This window comes from Labrus bergylta, chromosome 11, assembly GCF_963930695.1.
Source record: "Labrus bergylta chromosome 11, fLabBer1.1, whole genome shotgun sequence".
Classification (NCBI taxonomy): Eukaryota; Metazoa; Chordata; class Actinopteri; order Labriformes; family Labridae; genus Labrus; species Labrus bergylta.
The window spans coordinates 16,577,198-16,598,843 of record NC_089205.1 but is presented as its reverse complement, the minus strand read 5'-3'; the positions used below and the strand labels follow the sequence as shown (position 1 = coordinate 16,598,843).

General features: G+C 37.2%; 1 protein-coding gene across 1 annotated transcript; it reads left to right on the top strand.

The window, feature by feature from the left end:
* Positions 1-8,382: 8,382 nt before the first annotated feature.
* si:dkey-202l22.3 (7 transmembrane receptor domain-containing protein) lies at positions 8,383-17,097 on the top strand. Its single transcript, XM_029278356.2, has 4 exons — positions 8,383-8,648; positions 14,072-14,549; positions 14,905-15,302; positions 16,214-17,097. The coding sequence occupies exons 2-4, from the start codon at positions 14,117-14,119 to the stop codon at positions 16,433-16,435; spliced, it is 1,053 nt and encodes a 350-aa protein (XP_029134189.2). The 5' UTR covers positions 8,383-8,648; positions 14,072-14,116; the 3' UTR covers positions 16,436-17,097.
* Positions 17,098-21,646: the final 4,549 nt, after the last annotated feature.

Here is a 21,646-nt window from a genome sequence, read left to right as displayed (position 1 = left end):
TTTTGTTGACATTTTATGAACCACTGTTTCCCTCCAAACTATCATTCCTAGGAAATTTTGTATGACCTGAAAGGCTCCAGACCATTTTTCAAATGTCAGTTCAAGTATTTGGATAAAATGTGTCATTAGTTGAAAGCTTAAACCCTGTTTTCAAAAAGTAGGAACACTGACATATTGTTCACCTTTCATTGCTTCCCAGTTGAAGGCTTTGTTATGATATTAACACTATAAAACAGTCATGTAAGCTATGGTTGGATGCTATAGTGTAAGTTCAAGTCTAAAAATAGCTGGCCATTTCTTTAAAATGTGATTTTTACCTCAATATATTAATTGATGTCCCTCTGGACTTTGTCAACCCGTTGGATTTAACTTGCTCAGTCAGAAAGTTTAACAATTTGTAGGATTACCTTCATTTATGTGTGATATTTTCTGCCATAACACAGCCATTTACCTTCCTTAAAGGGATTTGTAACATGAAAGTTTATGGGTGGTTATGAGCAGAGAGAGCTTGAATTCTCTCTTGTGGAAACATGCACTGAAGCACTGAAACATGTACTTGCATACACTTAATATAAATTAAATACATGAAAAGAATGACTGGAGGCAGAAGTCAAATACTGATAACCACAAGAGGGCAATGTTTGATGGATTCTCTGGTAGCATGAGAAGGATGTCACCTGGATTTAGTACTGCCATGTGAGCATGCATATCTAAAGGAATTTATAATTGCTTGCTAGGCTTTAAAAGCTCAGAGGGTTTTAGGCTCTGACCCAGGTGATGAAGTGTCTCTGAATTTGCAAGATTTTGTATTCCTTTATGACGTATTCCTATTTTGTTCCAGCAACGCCTGGCAGTAGAGAATAAACAATGTGCAGCACTTCAGATGCCAAAGAGGATCCAGGAGTCTAAAACCCTGTTTAACTATTAATAATTCATGCCCCCCTTCAGTTCTCTTCAGCACTTTGAAATGAGGGTGCTGTGTGTCTAACTTTGTCTTAATATGCCATACTAGTTTCAGAAAATGATCATGCATGCATATATCTTGAGATGTGTCATGAAATTTTCTTTTTCTTTTTAAGTAACATCCATTTTCTTCATTTAATACGTCAAGTAGTTTTATATTTTATTACATTGCATAAACCAAAGCACAACTGTTATTCGTTTCACAGATCTTCTGGATTATTTTTCATATCAAGTCTGTCAGAGATATAAATTGATTCCTGAATGGCATGGAAATCCAAACTGTATTAAATTCAAACATCACATTTTATAATGAAAAAAAGTATTTAAAAAAAAGATTTTTTGCACATCTTACTGACCCATACTGTCTCACTAAAACTTCAAAACAAGGTATCCCTGCTGTAGCTTTGTTTGCTGTTTTCCCTGGCCAAACAACCTTCTGCAAACCCTAGTTTCATGCATAAATTTAGCAGGTAATATAACCACCCAACCTCAATTATGTTTTTAGATTGATTTTCCCAGTACAATAGCTCCCCTAGCTATAAGTGTTTCAATGAGTCACAGCTTTGGCCAATCTGCATGTAAGTTAAATGTAGCGGAGAAAACTTTGCAAACACGGCAGCCCATGAGCAGCAGATTTCTAAAATATGAGGAGTATAGCCAATGTACATGCCAGGTTAATTCACCATAACCTTAAGATATCATATAGATATCTTTATAGAGGTGTCTTTATTTTGATAGTCCGTCTGTTGACATTCAACAAACTATCAGTAGATATTCAGTTGCATGTCAACAGTGTATCAGTTGATATTCAACAAGACTCGTAGTAGTTAGTTGAATGTATGTTACTTGTCTGTTGAAAACGTTATGTTGAATATCAACTGACACACTGTTGACATGCAACTGAATATCTACTGATAGCTTGTTGAGTGTCAACAGACGGACTATCAAAATAAAGTGTTACCTAGCAATGGGTATCGCATTATTGCAGGGTTTTGGTTGGATCATCCATGCCAAGATTCATGAATGTACCTTCATTTAAGTTAAACAATACAGACTGACACCCATTAATGAAAACTATTCCTTTTTTCAGTAACTTGTAATGCAGTGACAAAGCAGAACACTGAGGAGGCTGAGGCAGGGTTATACGGCAGGATGCAGGTCTAACATACAGATTCAGGCACACGAGTAGGAATATAATCTGGTAGGTAAAAGTGTCCAGAACACACAGGGAATAGAAATAACATTTTTAAAAAGCCACATAAAATATCACTTAGTGAAGGTTGAGTTTATAGGCTTTAACGATGGAAAATGAGCTCTGAGTAGCCTATGTCATGAGAATCTTAAGAAAATCTTTTGGAATCCGGCAGCAGATTAGATTGAAGGTTTTTGTTTTAACTGAAACATTAACACATTATCCAAACACTTTGACACTAACAAAGTATATTCAGAGTTACAGCGTTTTGCATTCAACTCCAACCACTATGTACATTTAACTAAAACTGTGGAGTTAAAAAACACAATTACCAGCCACAAAAAAAAGGGCAAGCGTTTTAAAATCCATTTTCTGTCTTTGTTTTTGTCCACACACACAACACATACACACACACACGCACGCACACACACACACACACACACACACACACGTGCACACACACACACACGTGCACACGCACGCGCACACGCACACGCACACACACACACACACACACACACACACACACACACACACTGTCACACACAGTCAAACACACACTGGAGGCGGAAATTACAGGGCACCATCTCTTTATCTGATCTGTAACTCATCTGCAGCGTGACTGTCTGCCATGAGGTGCACTGACAGTGAAACACTTCAAAACTGAAGACAAAAGAGAAGAAAAATATTAGACTGCATACTTTTCTGACTTTTGTGTTTTAAACAACAAACTGCAAATATTCTGTAAGTTGTTGTTATTAACAACAGGACATATCAGTGTTTTTTATAACCAGGACTGGTGCCTACTCTATTGCACTACTTGTGAATGTTGTGGGTTCTCCTCCGCCCTTTCTGTCAATACTAGATTCAAGGTAGAACTCCAAAGTACTTACAGTCTATCACTTTGACAGTTTAAATTGGTTCAAAAGCGGCATCAATATCAGGCCTTATTTCTTTCAAGGTGTTCATAGCTCTGACAGACTTTCCCCCCTGAATCTGTCACGTAACTGTCACTTCCTCTACTGCACTAAACCCTTTTAGTCTGGTGAGTGGGAGTGAATGAACTGACTGATTACACAACAGCTTCTACCCCACTTAGAGTAGCCATCAGCAATGTAATGAACAGACAATTTGTACAGTATATTAGCAAACCATATAGAACACAAATATTGTTTACATTTCAAAATAGTGTATTTATTTTATTCAATAAGAAATCAATCAGTTTACAGTCAGGTTGTGCAGCAAGTGGCAGTGTTTAAGTATTACTGGTAAGTCAATGCCCCCAAAATAACAAACCTTTAAAGGCTTAATAAGTTATTTTTCACACTTAAATGTAATAGAAATCAAGTATATCCTCTGAAAATAACTCAATAACTCAACAACAATGGGTGCAACACCCGAGTCCCACTGTCTGTGATGTTTTCTGAGTTTTCTTAGCCGTAGCTTCAGTTTGTTTACATCGCCGGGACGGCCGGCCGTCTCATTCCCTCGTCTAAAAGTTGTTTAATTGAGGGACTAGAGAAAAGAAGAATAACATACTGTACTCACTGCTTAATTGAATGTCACGTAAGCGTTTCTAGATCACGGTCATTGCGGGTAAATTTACATGCAGTGTTAAGATACAAGCATAATAAAGATCGCTAGCATTAGCATGCTAACACAACAATGCAGTGCGAGTTGTTTTAGTTTCATGCTGGTGCTCAAGGGCGACATCTGCTGGATCCAGAAATCACATAGTAAGCCTTTAAGGAGATTCACATATTCAGGATGTGATTAAGCTACTGTGTTGTAACTTAATCTATTTTTTTCCAAATTCTGGCAGCAAGACTAGCATTTAAAGGTCAGGACATCCTTAACATTATATCTGCAATGTCTACTTAAAATTGAAGAAATGACAGAGAAAACGTGTAGTTTCAACTTCATGCAAATTTTAGTAGAAGCTGACTTTGGAGTGATCTACAGTGATCTACATGAGGGCTGGATTGTTGAACTAGGGGTTTTGATTTTGTCATGCAATAACGGATGGGCATGAATATGCATACAGAAAACTGGATTCACTTACCCGAGCGATAGTATTTAAAGTAATGATTATAGGTGTACAAATATACAACACAAACACAATGTATTCTTCCAGATTCTTCTGTATTATAGATGAACAGATAAAAAGTATATGAAAAGAATTCAGAAAAAAATTACAATCACAAAAATAGCACTTACGGATTTCTAAAACACTTTCAGCTGTGATAAAAAGCAATTGTAGCACAACTATAGTTTGAATGATTTATGGTAGAATAGTAAAGCAAATTTATCTGGAGTTTCTAAACAGCACCTCAATACTCCTGCTAGCTAGCAGCTGCTTGCTAACTGTAGCTTAAGTTTACTCAAGCAAATTTCACATGACATAAGTAGTTTTAAAAAAAAGAACAGTGACTCAAGGCACAAACTTACAGTTACAATGCAACTTATCCAGACAGTCCTTTTTTTTAACTATCCTTTTGTGATCATGAGTAATGCAAACCTGAATCATTGCAGTCATCTGATCACTTTGCAGCTTTGTATCAAACACTTCAACTGGACATCAGGATGAAATTGCTGCTAACAATCTGCTCTTAGACAATGCCTCTCAACGCTGACTGCATTCTTGCTAATCACTTTGCCAGTCACACTGTAAACTATGGCAACCCACAGTCAAGGAAGGCTTGGAGGTTCTTTATTGCTAACCCTAAGACCCCAAAAGTTGGTCCTTTAAGATTGATTCATATGTCACTTAAGGTGAAAGTCTTACAGTTTCTTTGTGAGACAAGCATTGGTGGAAATGTTCCTTTCGCTGTCTATTGCTTTTTTCCCCCCTTTTTTTAAGTACAATATTAACTTAACTACAGAAGTTTCTGCCATTTGCACTTGTCCAACTTGAAAACTGCAAGCTATTTTACCAGTAGAGTATCCGCTGAAAGTGGATCTGCAGTCAGACAGCTCTACAGTTTCTTTTGGCTGAGCCTATGTCCTGTGCTGCTGCAATCTCAGTTGGCATGCTCAGTCAACAACAAAAAAGCAAGCGTGTAAAATTAATGAGTTACTTCTAATCACTCTTGTGTTTGTATGAGATAAAACACTTTTCAGAACCATAACAACGTGAAAATGTCTTTGAGGTTGTAAGACAGACAGGCAAGCTTTGGATTTTCCCATCATGACTTGTTTTTAATGTGGGCGCTATCCAAGCATGACATTTAGATTAACTCAGAAAATAGCTGTCTTGTAAACAGTCTGTCTCTTGTAACTGAACTATTTGAAATCTTTTAATTATATCTCTATATTTTGTTTCTTCTCTTTTCACACACACACACACACACACACACACACACACACACACACGCCTTGAATATCCCTGTTGTGTGATTATTTTCAATCTCTTGACTAATTATCCTTTGTCCAAAGTGCTGAAATCAATAGAGTAATCATGTGTTTCTATGCTACACTAAAAGCTCAATCCATCTGCTTCCACTTCTACCACTAATCCTCTTAACATGGCCACCTCAGCCCTCTCCTTGCCTCATCATTTTCTTCGCTAGCATCTCTACAGTAGGCTATTTTCTTCCTCTAGCGTGGCTCATGTAGTTACAGACATATGGAGGTGAGGGGCGAGATCGGATACGCTGCCAAGCTAATCTGCCATGACGGTTTTGGTACTGAAGGTGTTCTTAAGGGGCACTGAATCAAAATTAGACAGACAGTGACATTTAGCTGTAAAGACGTGCTGACCTACTACACCCTCCAAACATCTGAGATCTCTGGCAATCAGAATCAAAAACCCAACCTACCGTGAAATAAGGAGGTTTTCAAAACAGCTTCGGATCTCACAATCACACTTCTTATCACACAATACTTATACTTATACATTTCTTTGTCACATTTCCACAAAACCTAACAGATCTCACATGAAACAGCAAACAATAAAGTTATATCATTCTTTAAGATTATAAAACTGTTTCTTTACCCCTTGGCTTTCAAACAATAGCGGCATTCCTCTGAGGGCCAATGTGACATTTCACATTTCTGTGAAGTGTCAGCACTCCCACCCAAGAGCCAGTTTTTTTCTCAGTGTTTTTTTTTCCAATGATTGGATTTACAGAAAGTGCTTTACAGCACCATTGACTTTCAATTAGCCCTTGTTTCGCCAAAATAGTTTAATAATATCATCACAACCTCTTAATTTATGTCACAACCTTTTGTTTTTCTTTTCAGACAAAGCTCTGGACTTGACTTGACTTTGCAGTATAAGATGGTGTCTGAGTGTTTAATGCAAAGCGTTTTCCTTTTATGGACTTTTCAAAAATTAGTGTATTGATATTTTGAAAAAATATATATAATAATTTAAACTTTAATAAAAGGGTCTTTAGTAGGGGAAACTTTTGATTTAGTCTTTCTGACTTGTATGATACAATAATCAAATTGCTGGTGATAAATATTAATATTCTACTATTTTTTAAACATAAACCCATCTAAACAGATTTATCTTCCAATTGAACTCACTGCGTCACCCCTTCATGACACTCATCACATGAATGAGGGTAACATGAGGGAAGCTCTCTGAATCTTTGAAGTTGTTATGAAAGTGTTGACAAAAAGTGGAAGCACACAAAGCAGCTACAAATGGAGTTGTGTTTCTGAAGAACACCTAGTCTAGTCATCTCTCTCCTCTGTAGCTGTGTGTTAGTCTCTAGCATCTCCTGAGGGAAACAGCTGGCTCCCTGGCTGGTAAATGCATTAATATATCCTCCAGCTATAGCAGTTTCTCTCTGCTGTTTAAGGGCTGTGCAACTACAACCAGATAGTAAGATACAGACATTTTTACCACAGTTAATCACAGCTGTGACACATCACAAGGTTATCAATTAAATGCAGACTTACACCTCAGTATCTGAATGCCGAAGCTTATTCAAACATCCGCAGAGAAAAGACACAGCCGTAGTTATTATTCAGTGTAAGCGCCAGGGATAAATTTAGAAGATAATGCATGAAGAAATATATCAAAATATAAAGGGGGTTAGCAAAGACACAGAACAATTGTTAAAAGGATGAATTGTTCGAAAATCGGATTTGAATCTAACAACCAAACTGGTATTTTTGTACTTTTAATGGTACATGTTTATTTTATTTTTTTACCCTGCAGCTGAATATCTCTGCCTTTTCAATACTTCTTTCTTTGCAAGCTTTCCACAGTATCAATTTGAAACCTATTATACACTTAGTTTTTCTCCAGGCACCTATACAAAAAGACCTTGCCAGGCAGAAATGTTGCAATCCATATAAATCGTTTCACCTCTCTATGCTTTTTACTCTGCCTTTCTCTACTCAGCAGCTCTCGTGGGTATGTCGGGATATTGTGTTCTATTGAGTAGTCTTTCTTGTATTGAATTGGTCCCACAATTGATGAAGTGGGAAATGACGTGTGTGTGCGTTGAGATTCTGAGCTTAAGTGTCAGATCTTAGTCCCGAGCCCTGACAGTTGTGATAAGGAGACGTTTTTTTTTTTACCAGAGACAAATGAAGGGAATAGCTGAGAGCTGGAAAAACAGTCTGGCTTGAATTGATGCTGCTCTCAATGTTACTGCTGTTGGTGAGTTGGTGAGCCAGCAGGGGTTCCACTTAGTGGTCTTTACATTACAAAGGGTAGAACCAAGATCAATTGGTAGTAAAGTCACAGTGTCACGTCTATGTCTATGTGTATGTGGGTTGTTTTTTTTTACTGATATAACATAAAGAAAGCAAAGATGTGATTTTTTTGTTATTAATGAATTGTTAACAGAGAGGCAATATACCTCTTATTCTAACATTTTCCTAAATTGTCAGCCCTTGACTCATTTTAGAAAATGTGTATCTTTCTTCTTTTTGGTGTAATAACTGGAAAATGTAATCTTCCTTCTCTACCTGGAGAAACTGAAGACTTGATTCTGTCCCTTGTCACAAGATTGCTCTTTTTCTACCTCATTCCCCTGCAGTTGCAGGCAATCCAAGCTGCCATGGAGCAAATAAAGCAAAAAGAATAGTTTTCCCTCTTCCCAGAGGGTATAAAAAGGTTCCTCAACAGGTGTTCCAAAAAAATATGTGCAACAGGGTTTGTTTGTTTGTGTGATCGTGTGTGTCTGAATTTGGATTCAGATAAAAGACAGGAGAAAATGTGGGACACAGCTCAGTAATGAGGATTTGAAGGAGAGTGGTTATGTTGGTCCCCTTTCTTTCTCCCTCAGTCTGTCACTCTGTCTCAGAGCAGAGTGAGGCAACACCTTCTCCCTGCCTGACTCCTCTTATCACTGTGAGTCTCTATATAAGCTTCGAAAGAGCATTTCATACAAAAGAATTAAGAGCTGGAACTCGAAAGAAAATAGAGTGACAAAAAACAACAAGAAAGAGGAAAATAAGCTCATTTGCTGAATTGACGAGACATTACACCGGGATATTTCGTCTAATATCTCCAATTTCAACATCTGCACAGGTAAGAAACTCCATCTCATATCAACTTCATTTACCCAAATATTGTCTCAATGCATTTGTTTGTTTTAATATTTTTATTGTGCAATTTAATGCTTTGTATACTTTGCACACATATATATATAATATGACAAGTATCATCTTGGGCAATGTTTTACAATAGGCACAAAAAGCCTATGGCATGTACACAAATAGCATAAAGAACTGTTGAAAATATTTTGTTAAATATGTCTTAACTTTAAGAAACTACTACAAAATATGGACAGTTACCAGTTAAACTGGACATGCAGTAAATGTGGAATGAAACTAATAGAATGAGACATGTGCATGCATATTAAATTGTATGTATAGGGGAAGCACATGCAAGTTTTACACATACTGTATGTTTTGAATAGGGTTAGGGTTAATATGGGTTAGAACAGTAAAATAACACTTCTTGTATGTCTATATAATATCTTTTAATTTCATAATCTGTCCTAAGCACAAAACAAAACATTACCATACCACAGTTCTGATGCATTAGGTAGATTTTTTTTTTTTTGTGTGCACCTTTCTGGCTATATGCTACAAGTCCGTATATGAAAAAAGAACCACTTGTCTGGTACTGGGTAAAATCTCATCTGTGTCACTGAGCGTATGTGTGCACCCTGTCAGCATGAAAGAACAGCAAAAGGGAGGGCAGAATTGGAATGGAAAGCTGAACAGCAGGGCATTCGTAAGCCTTGTTATAAAATCAAACCCTGAAGACACACGAGAACACTGTGTATAGAAACGCATGGATGCACATTCCTTCCTGGAAAACAGAAAGCATAAAATTGTTCTTGCTAAGAACCACTAGGAAGTGATTGAATTTGATATAAAGTTGACAGCTAACCTTAAGACCCTTAATGATGACTTTTCTATTCATTGCACTTGTCCATATGTGTACTTCTTAAATTCGGAGTGTTCTCTGTCAGAGGGGAATCTATTAACAAGGGTTTGACTTCTCTTAATGAAAGGGTCACACAGAGATAATAACATTTAGCCTGCAGATGATCATTAGCCCTGCAGACTTACAAAGACTCTGTTGCTCGGAAAGAAGTTCAGGTTTTAATATGATTTCAATTGATTCAGTACTTTCAGCAGTGGTGAATGTGTATGTCTAGTCACAAGTTGTGTAATCAAATGGTACAGAGGGCACAAACTTTAGTCTGCAAACCACTGAATATCCAAAATCATTAAACATTGTGTGGCATACTGCAGTGTCAAAAGGAGCAGGTCTAATATATTCTCAATTCATATAATGAGGTACATCATTAAATCATCTCACCAGAATTATAGTGAACCTTGACCTAATTTGTGTTACATATTTGTCCAGCCTCTGCCTCCTGCAGTCTCACAATAATGGAAATGTATGATTTATTAAAATGCTCGGGTTAGGAAATGTCAGCTGAGTCACAGAGAGAGAGAAAAAACTGGATGGAAAAACCTAGAGGTAAAGAACAACGGTAAAAGAGAATTGGCAAGATAGGGTGTAGAGAGGGTCGTCAAGAGTAATCGTTCTTCCTGTTTTGCATTTTTAAGGGTTCTCAATTCTCATCACGCCTCGCAAATTAGGCAAAGGGACTGGATGGTTTCCACAAAGGCCATGGCAACAGTGTTTCTAGGGAACGTTGGGTTTCTTCCATGCTGTCAGATAATGTGGACAGCATTAGACCAGATGGGATCAGGGAGCATATTCCTACTGTTTTTTAAGAAGAAAAAAAAAAAGATCAATCTCTAACATGCAGAGAGCAGCAGAGCCTGTTATGGTTACTAACAGGTCTAAAGGAGGACATGGAAGATATTTGAATATGCCCTCCATGCACGTAGTGGAGCACTGGAGAGGATCCATCTGTTAAAATATTTTTAAAACTTTATCAATCATTTATTCAAAGAGTGCTTGGTTGGAAAAATCCTGGAACAATGTCTCTATCTTTCTCTACCTATGTTTAATTAATTATTTAATGTGATTCACATGCTTACTGTAAACGAACTTAGTGTTGGTTTTGTTTTTTCGCAAACCAAGAATTATGCTGCTTCTCAATGGCTTTCATAACAGTTCTAATTGGGATCATACTCTTATTCCTAATAATATTTTTAATGAACTCCCATTAAATTTGGTTGGTGATTTTTTTTTTTATGTTTTACTCTAAGGGCCTCATAGCCTTGTTTCCTTGAATTGTATACATTGAACAATCTTTACGCTTTCCAGTATGTTTCTTCATCTTAAAAGAACATCCTGGTCTTTCTAAATTCACAAATACATGACATTAAAATGTTGGCCTGCATTGACAAAACATACATGTTATTAGTTTTGATTACAAACTTGAGAAAAAGAATGAAAAGAATGAAATTCCACCCCTTATCTGATTGAGAACATATTTTGAGGGATCAAATTCGAACACAAAGTATTATTCAATAAAGGACATGCAATCCAATAAGGGGATTATTTATCAAACCATGCTCACAGGACTGAGCAGTCAAACAGGTAACATGCCTTGTAAGTAAGCCACCAGTCAGGGAGGAAATAGAAACAATGAGATGTTCACCATGATTGATGTGAGGGCTTCTATTACTACAAATATAACATGATTATGAACCATGTTAAGGCCTGTTTTTCATGCAGTTGATTAATTCAAATCAAGGCATCATGAAACTGTTAACATGTTTTTATCAGATGATTGACCAAGATCAAATGAAATTTTGGATTGGGAAACTAAGGGGGTGATGGGTTTCTGGTCTTCCATGCACTGCTGGACATCTTATTATTATTATTATTATTATTATTATTATTATTATTATTATCATTATTATTATCTGAACTAGTAAAAGAGTTGACTGCAAATCAGCATAACTTTCATAAGCTTACTTCTGAATAAGAATGTTTTTTGAAGTCATAAGAAGAACTTGCACAATATTGACCTTCAACTATTAGCCTACATTTTAAACTGCAATTCCTAACACTGCTTTAAAGAAGAAAAAAAAAACAGATAACATGACATTTAAGTCCAAGCAAATCTTTATTTTTCTACAGGATATTATGTAGATGACAAACAGTGCTCTTAAGATAAAGGTCAGGATTTCTTGTTTCTAAAGAAAAGAGAAGTTGACATATCAAAGGGACCAAAACACATCAGAAAGTCTTCTGAAAGGCTGGCAATGATTTACTCAGAGGATTGCGGTATTTCAGTGTTTTTATCATTAACCGCCAAAGCCCAAAGGCCTTACACAGTGGTGGAAAACAGCTGCTACAAGCTGATGCACAAAGATGAAATATTCCTTTCATCCTTACTCCTCAAAACATGTTTTTTTTTACAGCCTTCTCCAGAAATGAATGGTTTTCTGCGACTATTCTGAGAGATACAGTTTCATTTAACAAAGATCAGATAATGGGTGCTGGTTAAGATCAGCAGTTTGAGCATGCACCTCAAGTATAGAGGCTAAGATCCTTGTCACAGCAGCTATGGGGTCAAGTCAGACCTCAGGCCTTTGCCGCATGCCATCACTGCTCTCTCCAGCTGTCCTATCCACTAAAGGCAAAAATGACTTTTCCATCTGTAAACTTTCAACACACAGCTCATGAGTCTAAATTGGAGAGCTTGTACTGAAAAGGTTTTATTAACATGAGTCACTGAGAATTTTATTTCTGCATCCTTACAATCGACATAAATGGACTTAATGGAGAAAGAAAAGAGAGACAGTAAGCCTTTTGGATGTAAGAAGATAGTGATAGAACTGTGTATGCTTGTTCAAATATAAGACAAATTCTCACAAAACAAACCATTCTGCATTTTTGCTAAACAAATTATGAGGCATTGCAATGTAAGTATCAAGGTATCTTTTTTAATCTCAAACGTGACCTTTTTCTTAGCAGTTATTATCACGCTCAAAGGCAAGATAAGAGTTTCAAAATGCTTATGTGCCAGAATTATCCTCAAATGTTCCTTCAAATGTCATGGAGATCCCTTCTGGCAGCTGACAATGTTTTTGCTGCTTTAAAATTCCCAGTAAAGTGATATTAAAGACCTGGAAAAGACACTTTTCTAATCTTCAGGCTGATGTGGCAGCAGAGGCTATGAATGGGATTTCACAGTTATTTGAAGAAAATCACAGAAGGGTTCATAATGTTCCAATGGGAGACACAGTATATCACAAGGCATCGGGCAAAAAAAGGAAAGACCAAGTATGCTGTCTTTCTAGGCAATCACTTCTCAACATTTCTCGAGTATCAGTAAACCTGATTATGAGTCTGAAGTCATTTATTCTTAAACTCAGCTCAAAAAAATCTGCCTCTTGGTATAAATCAACTCTTCTCAGGGCAGATTCAGAAACATATCACAGGTGGGATTCAGCTGGAAGCAAGAAGATTAAGTCTGGATCCCTTCAGGGACATAAAGATAATGACTAATGATTCTGTCCTCTGAAGTCAACGCCCAGAAAGAAGCTAAATGTATTTTAGTTAGATAGTAAAGTTCTTGAAGGATCAAATAAATCAGAAAAGTTTGATGATGAGTTTTAGATCTTAACAGAATAGCTTTCTTACATACGACTGCAACATGCAATTGAAAGAATATAGTAACATCTAAGCCATTTAGTTTGCATATAGTAATGTTGTGAGATCCTAAAACATGCACTTACACTTTTTCAGAGTTATAATTCCGAGTTGGCCATAGAGCTAGGGTTTTACATCCAGAGTTATTGACTCTTCACACAATTTTCACAGTTCTAGATTAAAAAATCATGCAAAGTAGATCAAGAATCACCCTGTTTTTAAGTTTACTTTGCTATTAAATGTATCCAGTGATAGCTCTCTGATATAACTATCCAAAGGTGCAAATGAAATAAAGGTGCAAATGAAATAAAGAGTAAACAAATAGGGTCTAAAAAGAATCAGGCTGTTTTCTACTGCAGATTAAATTACTTAATCACAATGTTATTCTTGTAAAATAGCCAGAAGCGGTAAAATTATGGACTTATTTTTGTACTTCTGGATTGTTCGTGCTATTTTGTTACATATTGCGCTTTGGCTTGGTCGTCCTGGTTCCAAGATTTAGAGTCATTAAAAAGCATTTTACTTTCCTCTTGTGGCCATGCAGTCACTGAAAAGGCTTTGTTAACATGATTCACTGAGAATTCTAATTCTGCATCATTACAATAGACACAAATGGACTTAATGGAGATAGACATGAGAGACAGTAAGCCTTTTAGTTGTTACTTAACTAAGAAGAAAGTCATAGAACTGTGACTGTATATGATTGCTAAAATATAAGGCAGTGGCAGTAACCCTTTGATTTAAATTTAATAATAAAGGTAATTCATGTGACCTCAAATTAGTTCACAATGTGACGTTATTTATGAGTGCTGCAGTACTTATTGATTTATTGTTGATCAATGTCTGCCTTATAGGTTCGCTTCCAAAGCAGTGATATCTTCATTGATGAAGACTTCAGTATGATCCATAACATCAGCCATGGAAGAGGACATGAGACATTAGAGGTTATTGAAAGCTATGGACTTAACCACAGTGACCCCCTGGACATGTTTGAAGGCATGGAGCTTCTTCTGCAGTTCAAACCTCTCTTCCTGCCGCTCTACATTCTCATAGTGGTTGTGGCTGGGGTTGGAAACTCTTTCCTGTTAGCTTGCATCATGGCCGACAAGAAACTCCACAATGCCACCAACTTCTTCATCGGTAACTTGGCAGCAGGAGACCTGCTGATGTGTTTGAGCTGTGTTCCACTGACTGTGTCTTATGCCTTTGATACACATGGCTGGGCTTTTGGAAGACCCCTCTGTCACCTGGTACCTTTGCTGCAATGCGCTACAGTGTTTGCATCGGTGCTCTCACTCACTGCCATTGCTGTGGATCGCTACATTGTTGTTGGTGAGGAAATTACATTTCAATAATAATTTCTTACTCATGAAATGTATTTTCTCTAGTGTTAAAACATTTTTTTACATTTATTTTAGTATCTGAAAATGTATTTTCTGAGTTTATAATGGAAATGATATTTGGCCATCAGAGTATCCAGGGGTACTAAATTAATTGGCTGAAATCTTCTCAATGACTGAACCGGTTTCCACCGGATTATTACATTTATTAAAACTCAACCTTAGAGTAATTTGAAAGATGCTCTAATACTTTATTAAAATGTTGACTTTAATGTAGAAAAAAAACACTGCTTTGAAGCATTTACCTCCAATGCCTTAACAGCATACCTTTATCTTTTCTGTCTCAGCTCACCCAATAAGACAAAGGATCTCCGTGATGGGGTGTGGTGCAGTGACTGTGGTTGTCTGGCTTGTATCTCTGGCCTTGGCTGCACCTCCATCTCTCTACACGCGCTATTTGGATCTGCGACCCAGCGGCATTGACCTTGTTGTGTGCGAGGAGTTCTGGCCAGACAGTGGCAATCTGCGGCTTCTCTACTCCTGTTTCATTCTTATAGCCTCCTATATGGTCCCGCTGCTGTCCGTCAGCTTATCCTACTGCGCTATTACCGTTAGCCTAAAGCACTATTCAGTGCCTGGGGAGCCGTCCAATAGCCAGCAACGCTGGAGCAAAAGGAGAAAGAAGACCTTCTCTCTGCTGGTGGCCTCAGTGCTGGCCTTCGCCTTGTGTTGGCTACCCCTACAGGTGAGTCTTAAATCCAGATTGCTAGAGACAAGACCAAAGCCAGACTAAATTTAAAGGCACCTTTATTATTCCCTTGAGTCTTTTATATAATCTGTTTTGAAGAATTTGAGAAAGATCCTTGTACAAAAGACATGCTTGGGGAGGAAATTCACATGTATACAAATCTGCTGGAAACTCTCAAACTTCACAGCAGTACAGTGATAAAAATAGAGGAGCCTTAATGGTCCATGAAATAGTTTATTATTACACATCATTTACCACAGCGGGTCTTCATCCGGTAATTTTGTCTACAATAACAACATTATGTCCACTATGTGCCATGCACAAACAAATAAGGATGTCAACGTCATATTACTGAAAGAAAGACATTGTTACCTTTACAGTAGGATTGTGTTTCCAAAAAACATTTTGTGCAAACAGTCCCCTGTGGTCTAAATTAAACATCTGTGCTTTGCTTTGGTCAAAATATAACATGAATCAAGCACCAGAGGAGGTTTGTGACCCTGTATGAACCAGCTCTCTTAGAACGCTCCTTTTTGGTATCTGTCTCTTTAAATGCAATGAACCCCTCAGAGTTTTCCCGGTAGACACCACTCCTTCGCTAGAGGGAATACATTTTTTCTTCTAGGCTAGGGGTGTAGTCCATGGGTGGAGATATCAGGGGAGGGGAGGGTATATTTTTTTTACCAGAATCCCAATGTGACATCACAAGGAGAGGACATTTGAAACTGAACATTTTTCTGTTTGGTAAGACTCATGCAGACCACAAACAAAGGACTGGATGGATTTATTTCACCTTTTGTGGGTTGGTAGACACTCAAGTTACCCAAATAAATGCACTGTAAAAGTGGATTTGTCATAATATGTCCCCTTTAATACAATTCAATACACAACTTTTTTCATGTCCATAGGTGCTGAACTTGTTACTGGACCTGGACCCAGACTTCCACATCATAGGGAAGCGCTATGTGAACGTTTTACAAGTCTGCTGTCATCTAGTGGCCATGAGCTCTGCTTGTTACAACCCGTTCATCTACGCCTCCCTACACAGTAAGGTGTGCATGCACTTAAAAGGCCTCCTGTGTCCTTGTAGGCACAGGGGAACGGTGGATAGATCCACATCAATGAATTGATTTTTGACCATGACTCTAGTAAAAGCTGCTATAAAAAAGTCTTGTTTCACCCACAATCTACAGCACCTGCACCCCTAACACCGATGTTAGGTGTGCTTAAAACCAGACCTCGGCGTGTTTTCCGGCATGTTTTCAAAAACATTCAGTCCTCTCTTGTAAAAATGCTACATAAGGTCAGTTATGACACACAGTAAAAAGAAGCAGATCCAGGCCAGAGTGTTGAAAAAGAATAAGCAATGCATTGGGATGTTTTTCTGGGATAGCCAAGCTGCCAGCAAAGAGACACGAAGCAGATCCATCAGCTTTAAAAAGGCCAGCAGCTGCACAAATAGACCCCTAGAAGAGAGGTCTGTAGAAGACTTATGCTCGAGGTTTGGGCCAGGGGTGGCTACTCTGCTAATAACCTTTGGTAGCACTTGAACCGTAAACACTATGCTGAAGAGAGCTGAGCAAACCACAAACTCCTCCACCAGACATGAGCTACAGGCAAACAGGGATGTGAAATTGTGATTTTGTCTCTGAATGTCTATGCTTTTAGATATCGCTGTTGTTTTCAACATCATCAACACATCATTTATACTAAAGTCTGCTTTGAATGTGATTCTCTGTATGTATCCTTTATGCACATGGATTATTACATTTGTATGGACCGGGTGGAACAGATCAACACAGCTCTGAGGGATTAAACCTGCAGTTTATAATTTACCCTGAAATCTTATTAATACCAAATTCACACAGGTGTTAACTGATCAACACAGTCTAGGTGTTTTGGATCTGGCATAGCACAATGATCAACTTAATATTCAGAGCATGAACAATAGAGTTACACGTAAGCATCTCTGCATGCTGCTGTTTTGTTCCCATCAACATTGATTAATGGTGGCTTTGTTTGTCAAAGCCTGGGTATCACGTCAATTTCTGTCTACTATTAAAAGAGAACTGCCTAATGTGATTCAAAAGTATTTACATATCATTAATTCGTTTAAATTTTTTATTCAGAGTTCTGCAGCTTCCATAATTTATTCTATTGCTTAAAGTCTCAATGCATTACACACAACAAGTCATCAAAGTGCAAGATAGACTTTCCATCATCAAACCCAATCACTCAGTTCAAAATAGCCAACACTATTTGTGGGCAACTGGTAGGAACAAAATAAATAAAAAATGCAGCTGTAGCACACGCTTATATTCCCCAGCAAAGGCTACCGCAGGAGCACAACTGACATATTTTCAGATTACTTTTCCAAAAGTTGCCCTGATTTTTTTTATGGCGTGCTTTTAAGCAGGGAGGTATATTATTTAAAAGGGAAAGATCACCTTGCTCCAGTGCCAAAAAATCTTCTCGGAAATTTTTTTGGCATAAAACTCCATACAGTAGATGTATATAAATTTAAAGAACAATACTAAGTTTCATTTGCAATTAGTGCCCTGACAACAGTCTCTTACGGCTTCAGGGGATTTTTTTTGTTGTTGTAGTACCACAAGTGGCAACAAGGACGAGAAAGAAAAAGTATCTTCTGTATAAATAGACCCAGACATATCATATCAATCGGTAGGTAAGCTGCTGTGTTACAACCTTCTTCAAAACTACAGAAGTGACCATCTTTATTACTTTTGTCTATTGATGCCAACCATGGGCTAAGCATACATGTTGCTGTTATATGCACTGTATTATCACTGCCCCTTTAGTTGTGTGGATGGTGCATAGAGCAGCATCATTTTATTTCTTCCTTCACAATACATGGATTTTAAAAAAAGCTTGTTTGACTTGAATTAAAGGTGCGCTATGGAGTTTTGGTACAGAAATGTGAAAGTGTACAGATTCTTTGGTAAATGTTCATAACTCTATACACAAACTTTCTTCAGAGGAAAATTTAGTCCCTGGAACACAGTTTGAAGATAAAATGCTATGCGAGACGTTACGGTGGTGGGCCTGCAACAGTGAAAGCGTAACTCTCCTGGTAGCTTTTTATCTCCAAACAGTGTTCCAGGGACCCATTTTTTCTTTGAGTAAAGTTTTTGAATTCAGTTCAGAAAATATAGCATAGAATTGTTTCACTTCTCCAACTTTCAAATTTCACTACCAAATCTAGTGCACCTGCACGAAATGGGTGTGTACATCATATGTCAGGACATTATTATTATTTCAAGAGATTACATCATACACCTTAAAAAAAGAATACACTTACTTTAATATGCTTAATGATGAACATGTACATATATATATATATATATATATATATTTACAAAAGTTATTTATTTCTTTGAATGTTTCTGTATATGTACTTGAGCTGTTAACTTGAACAAGAAAGAGGATACTGTGGTTGTGTCTGTAGTTGCACATGGTGCATTGAGCCAGACATCACAGAGAAAACAAGCGTGATATTTCTTGTTACTTCCTGTCTGTAAATTAAATTGTTGTCAAATGTTTTGTGTCTGTATTTTGTATTTACTTTTATCTTAACACTTAACGTCCTAAATGTTGAGCAGAAAACTATTTCAGGTTTCGAGTTTCTTTAGTCTTCACACATTGCTGAATGAGTGTGTGTCTGTTTGAGGGTTGGTTAGATGGTGGTCAGGGTTAAGTTTGTAACAATCATTGACATGGAAGAAAAACCATTCAAGCTTATCTGTAATTTCATTGATATTTGTGAGAAACTCTTATAGAGAGAGGCTTGAATTATGTGAGAGAAATTGTGCTCAATTCGAAGTGTAAATTGATTAAACCCTTTCTGGGAAATGTGTGTAATGTATAAATGTATAAACTCAATCCAGCTCTGACACCATTACAAAACTTTTTATGCACCCCCTTCCCACTGTATTTTGTACAAGTTACAAGAGATGTTTTCATTCAGCAATATTTATAACAGCAGGAAGCAATAAAAAGGCTGAGTTTATTTTAACAGTCCAGGTAGGTACACATAATGTAGAGTCAAATCAGCGTAGCAAACATATCTAAAAAGAGGGAGTCAAAAAGGCAAAAGTCAAAAGGCAGGAAATGGTAAAACAGTAGAAAACTCATAGGCTAAGGAATGCTGGAATGAGGGAAAACACAACGAGCTGGCAACATGAGAGTGGACACACAGGGATTACATACACAGACAATAAGGGAATAACAAGACACAGATTGGCCCAATCAGGGCGGGGGGAGCTGGAAAACACAAGGCTGGAAAACATGAGGAGCAGGATCTACAAGACAGAGACAAGGGTAAGTACAAAATAAAAAACAGGAAATGACAAAAATACTAAAATAAATGTACAAAAACAAAACATAACCTTGGGTAACTCGACAGACTGTGCTAGCATTAATGGTTGTTAATTGGGAGTGTAGTGGCTATTTGTCCAAAAAACAACCCAAAAAAATCTAAATAAATTAATATAAAAAATAATCAAATGACCACTGATGCACTGTGGCTCCCGCTGCCTCTCTTGATCTGGTAAGAAACAATAGGCCCACCCAGGTGCATGCTGGTCCTCCACCTGCCTCTTACTTAAATAATCTCCGGTGCCCACAGTATTACCCAAATACCTAACAAAAATACTAAGACAAAACTAAACAAATAACTAGCAAAAAAGAAAATGTTACCCAAAATCTTCTCTAAATAAAGAAAATGTGTAGAATAATTAAATAAACAACACCACCCAAATATTTAGTAAACTAAATACAAAACTAATTCTAACCCCAATTAAATAGCTCCAACAGGGAGAAACACCTTCAGGTCATGGTGAATTTGAAGCTTGATCCAAAGGCAACTGGACTGGTTGAAGATCTTGAAGACGTTTCACCTCTCCTCTGAAAGGCTTCTTCAGTTCTAAACTGTCTGGTTCATGGAGTTAGAAATGTAAGCCTCTGTAGATCATTAGCATGATCACGGATGACTTGCATCAGAGTCGTTAGCTGAGTTGTTAACCTAGCATCAACAGTCGTCTGAGGGTCCTTGGAGTCACATGTTCATAGGATTCAAAACAGCATTGTAGGTTGGTGAAAGATGGTGTCTCAAACCACCACCTTGGTTAAGAGATGGTTTTTCTACCGTAACATAGATGGCTTCTTTAACACCCCTTTCAAACCAATGGTCCTACTTGGCCAGGATATGCACTTTGTCAACCCTCAAAGGAATGTCCTTTGTATTTAAGATGTAAATGGACTGCAGAATCCTGTCCTGAAGAGCTGGCTCTCCTATGCTGTGCCATGTGTTTTTATAATAAAACTAAACAACCACTTCATAAACGCACCAGATAGTTTTGAACTGAAGAAGCCATCAGAGTGCCGAAACGTCTTCAAGATCTTCAACCAGTCCAGTTGCCTTTGGATCAAGCTTCGAATTTACCTCGGAATATAGCAATCAGTACATTATTATTATCCTCTGTGACATTGCTATCTCTTTATAGGAACACTGATTGCAAAGCTGGCATAAAATTTAATTAGTGTGTAATATGGAAGTGGTTGGTGATAATCCATTTCAGTGGGTTTCTCGAAGTTTTGTTTAGTAGGTCTTATTTAAATCTATTAAATCTTCTGATTTTAATTTTTCCTGTCGCACATGCACACCATTACCTGTCTAAGTGTTTTTGGTTTTTTTTTATATTAACTGCCTCATTCTCTCTTAGCATTTCTGCTCTCCTCCATATCCTTGTGATCTATTTGTTAGTGTTTTTCTGAATTCTTCATAGAAAAGACAACATCCAGGTTTCGACGCATCTCAAGTGAATCAATGACAACATGCCGTACAAGAAACACAAATTGAAGCTCAATAAACATATTGTTTAAACATTTGGAACATTATTGAATTATGTACAGTAATTTAATTTAATGATGGCAGCCTGACAGTAGTCAGAGCACAAATTGAATTTAAATATCCTGCTTTTAGATTTGCTTATGTAATGTTGAAACTCTAATTATAAACCACTTTGTGTTTGTAGGTTAGAAATGCATTAAGTTAATATTTATACTTTATTGATCCGTAATAAAGCAAATATTGTAATGCTTCCTTAACAGGTCCATTAACCTACAGGAGTGGATTTTTCTAAAAAAAAAATGAATTGTCGAATTATTGTGTTTGTTTTAGTAATTCTGAAATGTGCATTACTAGCTTTACAATGCATGACCAATAAACACATTTCATTACTACTGAACAAAAATACTTTACATACTATACACATACAACAATCCAAGATGTAAAAAAATTAGATCATAGCATCACAAAAGAA

What these genes read in the sequence shown, in the direction of transcription:
- si:dkey-202l22.3 (XM_029278356.2), top strand. Translation starts at nt 14,117, where the DNA reads ATGATCCATAACATCAGCCATGGAAGAGGACATGAGACATTAGAGGTT. An exon ending in GGATCGCTACATTGTTGTTG is followed by an intron (nt 14,550 to 14,904) that starts GTGAGGAAATTA and finishes TTTCTGTCTCAG; the next exon opens with CTCACCCAATAAGACAAAGG. An exon ending in TGTGTTGGCTACCCCTACAG is followed by an intron (nt 15,303 to 16,213) that starts GTGAGTCTTAAA and finishes TCATGTCCATAG; the next exon opens with GTGCTGAACTTGTTACTGGA.